The 5377-nt window shown below is 34.1% G+C and overlaps 1 protein-coding gene across 1 annotated transcript; it reads left to right on the forward strand.

Moving 5' to 3' along the window:
- Nucleotides 1-3732: 3732 nt before the first annotated feature.
- On the forward strand, nucleotides 3733-5077 carry LOTGIDRAFT_156565 (hypothetical protein; the record flags this gene model as incomplete). Its single annotated transcript, XM_009047197.1, has 4 exons — nucleotides 3733-3858; nucleotides 4101-4154; nucleotides 4372-4491; nucleotides 4928-5077. The coding sequence occupies 4 exons, from the start codon at nucleotides 3733-3735 to the stop codon at nucleotides 5075-5077; spliced, it is 450 nt and encodes a 149-aa protein (XP_009045445.1).
- Between the last annotated feature and the right edge of the window lie 300 nt (nucleotides 5078-5377).

The raw sequence follows: 5377 nt of genomic DNA on the forward strand, positions 1-5377 counted from the left end.
ATTTCCAATGTCAAATATTGGTTCGAAAGTACCAGCGCTTTTGTGAAACAAATCAGAAGGCTCTCGATCTTCCCTTTAAACACCCAGTAAAATATTTCTCTATATCAGGAGATATTTAATAAAGGTTTGTCTTATCAGTTATTTTATTGTTTATTTATTGACACAACCCTCGTTAGAGTTTCATGGTGAAATCTTTATCATTTTATTACTCCAAACTCGCCCTTAACAACACAGACTTAGTTAACTAACAAGTGTATATCAGATCAGGTCCGTAACTAAAGGGGGTAAGGATGGAAATTCTATTATGGTAACTATACACCATACAGCATTGCCCCTCTGGATACATTACTTGTCCCTCGAGATTGACGACGGGCCTGTGTCAGATATGATATTATCGTATATCAGGACAAAGGTTGGTTTGAAAATTAATTATAAATTTTTAACCATCTTATTAAAATTCATGTCTTAATGTTTCGTTTTGACGTTTTTTCTATGGGTGATACCGGAATTGTGGTAACCCAAAACAACGTAACGAATCTATATCATCTTCTTTTGAGTCCTTTTCTTAAATATTCGTCGAATAGGAAATGGAGATTTCAGTTTCTGTGACTAAATAAACTAATTCTGTATTTAGTTATCGATCTCTAGATCAAATATCAATCAATGAAATCAATCAATCAATCAAGATTAGCTGATATTTATTGATTTAATATTAATTTCATGTCAACCTGAACAAACAGTTCAGTTGCAAGGAACTTTTTTTCACATTTTTTTTTTATCTTTTGCTTATAAATGTACCAATAAAAAATATTATCTATGTGGACTCTCTGAAATAGATGCCGAGTAGTCAAACGAAGTCGGAGAATTAATGAAGTATCACACAAATGTGTTTTGACCAAATTTATAAAATCATGAGAAAAGACCGAGTCAAAACTGAGCAAATCATCAAAGTGATCATGATTGCCAGAAAACTGGGCTGGACTGAGATTTCAAGTGAACAAAGATTTGTTTCTGTTATGTTTTCAATGAGTATATGAATAATGAATGATTTTACTTCAATCATCATTCAATGAAGTCAACCAACCTGTAACATTTATAGACTCCTATAATATTATAACAAATTGAGCGGCAGATCTTTAATATCACGACTTTCTAAATCATTTGATTCTAAAGATATTGAATGAGTTTTTCATATGGAATAATCCAGACAAATTCAAATCTCTATTCAGAAAATAAAATAGGCGCATGATGTTTCAAAAGTTCGTATTCGCCATAACTTTGCCTTAAAGGTTTTCAGTTTTCCTTTAGTCCAATAGATCCATTTTCGGAAATAATCCGATGTTTTTTTTAAGATTGCGATTTAAAACAAATTCAAGTTTACAAAATCTGTTTTGATTTCCGAATTTGACCAAACTTTGATATTAAGTCATGGGATCATTGATATATTTTTTGGTTTTATATGAAAAGAAAATCTAGTCTTACCTTCAAGTCAGATGGACCAAGGTTCAGTCCGAAATATAAATGTGCTTGTTTTATGCTAACTCTTGTCTGGCGTTTGTCAGTGGTCCACTGTCAGCCGAATAGGTGATATTAGGATAACGTCGATCTTTAACGATTTTCTTGTGTGTGTCAGTTTACATTACACTGCGCATGTGTGAGATAATCCGGTGAAAATGGATTAAACGATAAAGTGGGTAAACTATCTAAATATATTACATGTATATTGATACCCCGGTTATTCTATGTAAGGGCTAGTATACCCTCAACAGAAAGGCTGTAAACATTATCGTTTTGTGTTCACAGACTTTCTGTCAAGGCCTCTGATTTGCTATTTTCACTAGCGTACAATCCAATCAAATCGCTTCATTTACATACTTCCAACTTAATCAAAGTCGGAGCTAATATGACTGTATTAGAAACTTGCAAAAAGTCTTTAACCAATCTAAATTAATAGAGTTTTACGTCCAATGCTCCTAATTTGACTATTCAGGACGAACAACACCTTAGCCTTTAGTACATCTTTCGCTGTTCTCGTGGTTAGTGGTATATTTACGAAGGCCCGTGGCCAGACTTGATTGTTCGGAGGTACAAGTAATATCAAGAAGGCCAATGGTGTATGGGTGACGGGGGCATTGTCCACTCTTGCCCTCCTGTAGCTATGGGCCTGATGAGGGCGAGGTCATCCTTGCCACTGCCTGAATCTAAGATCAGTTAGATTTTCAACGACTGCTTGTGACAACTTGGTGACAAATCTGTGGATTAAGTTGACCTGAGTGTATAGGTGACGGAAAAAATCGCGGTTGAAATCAGGCGCTTATGTTCTAAAATTGAATCTGGCGTGGACCTAGGTGGTGGTACCATAGGGACTGGTTGAAACAAGCCCCACTTGACTGAAAATCTTTAATTTTTTCACCAACATGTATTAAGTTGACTTACATTGGGGGCCCAACAAGTCCATTCATATACCGGACCATTGAATCGGCGGTATAGTATTTTATCAATTTCTGGATTCGATGATATTCTTCATCTGAATTCATCTCTCTATACGAAGTATTTTTGTGGCGATATTTGTGTTAATTTTATTTCAAATCTAATAAAAACGCTGTGACAACAAAAGGTGTCATTGTGCCAAGAATACAATCTGCTAGCTGAATGTACAAGATAATTTGGTCTGATGAAAAGATGTGTCTGTAAGGTCGTATCAAGGGTTAAGATGGATTTTAAGATTAATGTATAAACATGAAGCTAGGGTCAGAGACTGTGATATCACACTCTGTCCATTGTCCACGTCTAATCTCTAGATTTTTTATGGTATGACAGCTCTAAAACTCTCAAAGACTCTCCATCGCCAATTTTATGTTATGTTTAAACAGTAGCACATTCCTTCATAGTCTCGATTCTTTCTTAATTTGGCTTTATTCTGTGATGTTTCTGTATTCTTGTGAAAAATGCAGACAAACGCAAGAGAGAAGTCTAGGGAAATGTTCCGAAAATCAAGACATTCGAAGAGGCTTCTCATCTTTTCAACTGTGCGGACTGTGTCACGGAATAAAACTGAATTAAAGATGGGTTCCTTTATTTTCATTTATCAAAATGAAAATGCTAATACTTATATGTTCTAATGACTTGGAAAAATACCAGTATTTCTCACATGTCCATAATTAATTCATAATAAGCTAACTTAGAAGAGAATTACCAGCAGAATTCCAATGAGTTACCGATCAAGAAAGGTCAAAAGTCTTTTTTTGTTTATCCAGACTGTACATACATGGACATTTATGATTGGTTAACACTCTTATTTATATGCAATAAGAAAATAATGATATGATTCAGAATACATGATAATTCATAAGAAACACCAATTTATCAAATAGTTTGCTTAATTTGACACTAAAAAATAAGGAAACCCATATTTAAGAAAGAATCGCTACTATGAAGGAATATGCTACTGTTTAAACAAAACATAAAATTGACGGTGGAGAGAAAATAGAATCATAATATTGCTATTTGGTCATTGTAAATTATTGACAAATTGAGATCAAAAAAATCTTTCGTATTGAGATGATTTTTTTTAGAATCATCAACAAACCGTCTAAAGATCCCAAAATCACATGTTTATGACGCTCTATATACGGCCCTGAAATCAGCTTGAATAAATATTTGTAGTCTGTTTTTTTTTTCATTTGTTTAAAAAAGAGTTATGCCCCTTGCTCAAGGTCGTTAGATGACAAGATGGCTGCCCTAACAAGGGTTTGTTCGAGAGTCTGCAAACAAAATGTTATTGTAAGAGCACTGTCAACGTCATCTAAAGTTTGTTCAGCAGAAGAGAATGTGGGCAAACAGACTCACACAGGACAGGTAAATTATAGCTGCTTATTTCTCGAAGTTTCCACAAAATCGTATTTGTAGTCATATTATATCGACTCAAAATAGTTCTCCAGTCATTAGCCATTAGGGCCTATGTGGTAGTAACAATCCAGGACTTTCCAAGTCTTCTAACACGGGAATTATATAGGCCTTAAAGCAGAAATGTGATTCTAGGGACATATGGCAAAACTGGTTCGACCAGGATTGATCCAATGTTTGATATATTTTTTCAGGTGTTTGATAAAGATGATTACAGACGAGTTCGGTTTGTTGGAAAAGATAAACTTGTAAGTGCTGCCATCACATAAATTTATTAACCATACCATTGAGGATGTGCTTTACAATTGTTGCTTTACGGCTTAAAAGGTTAGATGGTTAAAGCATTGAAAAACTATATGAATGAAATAAACTTAAGCACTACAGAAACAGATCTATTTATACTCAGGAGGTATAATATAATTTTGTTGCCCACTCTCTGTACCAGTATGTAACTTGTGTTTTCAGGTGAATCCACAATGGGCTATCAATTTAATAGCAGAAGACCCAATCGTAGTCTGTGATACCAACCATGTGTGGAGTGACTCTGGTGGACCCCTCGGACATCCCAAAGTTTACCTCAACCTAGTGAGTATAAAAGTAATTAGGTACCATGCAGGACCTCAGTGCAGACCTGTAGCTCTATGAAATGTGGACCATAGTCATTTCATACTCATAGTGGTTACCTATTTGCCTGAACTAGTACAAATGTGAACAATCTAATTATCTGATTATTTACCTCCCCTTATAAAAGGGAAGATAACCCTTGTCTATGTTGTTTATGTCAAAAGCGCCATTCAAGCAATAGAAGTTCTCATATCTTTATTTGAAGAGTTTTCCTTTAATACTGACTGGCACATACTGTTTGATAATGTGAATCAAATTTTACCTTCAACAACTGGATCTAGGCCGATTATTCTATTGGAAATTTTACAAACTGAAAGACTGGACTGAATCCATGTTACTATGAAATCAAATTAAGTAAATCTAAGTAAATTACAAGTTTTATAATTGTGTTTTTCAGGACCCTCCTGAGGTACAAGTATGTGGATATTCTGGTAGAAAATTTATACTGAAAAAATATTACGATAAAACCAAACATGGAGATAGCATAAGTTATGATGAATATTTAAAACAGGTTCGAGCTAAATACAGCAGTCAGAATAAAGTTTAGAAACGTTGAATGAACTTTAAATAGTTTGTGATTATTGGACATTATGGTCTTGAAAACAGTCTTTAGAAATTGAAAGTAAAATAAGGCTAAAGACTCCATATTATGGATAATATATATAAACATCAGGATATGTGATGTGTATAGAAAAAAATCAAGAGATGACAATCTTTGTGTCAAAGTTCAACTGAGATATTTTGTTGATGTATAATAAAACATGGATTATTATAAATATCTAAACTTTTTAATGATTGATATAACGCTAAACACCCACCCACAACCCCAACTTCACAGGCAATACGA

The sequence above is a fragment of the Lottia gigantea genome (genome assembly GCF_000327385.1).
Source record: "Lottia gigantea unplaced genomic scaffold LOTGIsca_11, whole genome shotgun sequence".
NCBI lineage: Eukaryota > Metazoa > Mollusca > Gastropoda > Lottiidae > Lottia > Lottia gigantea.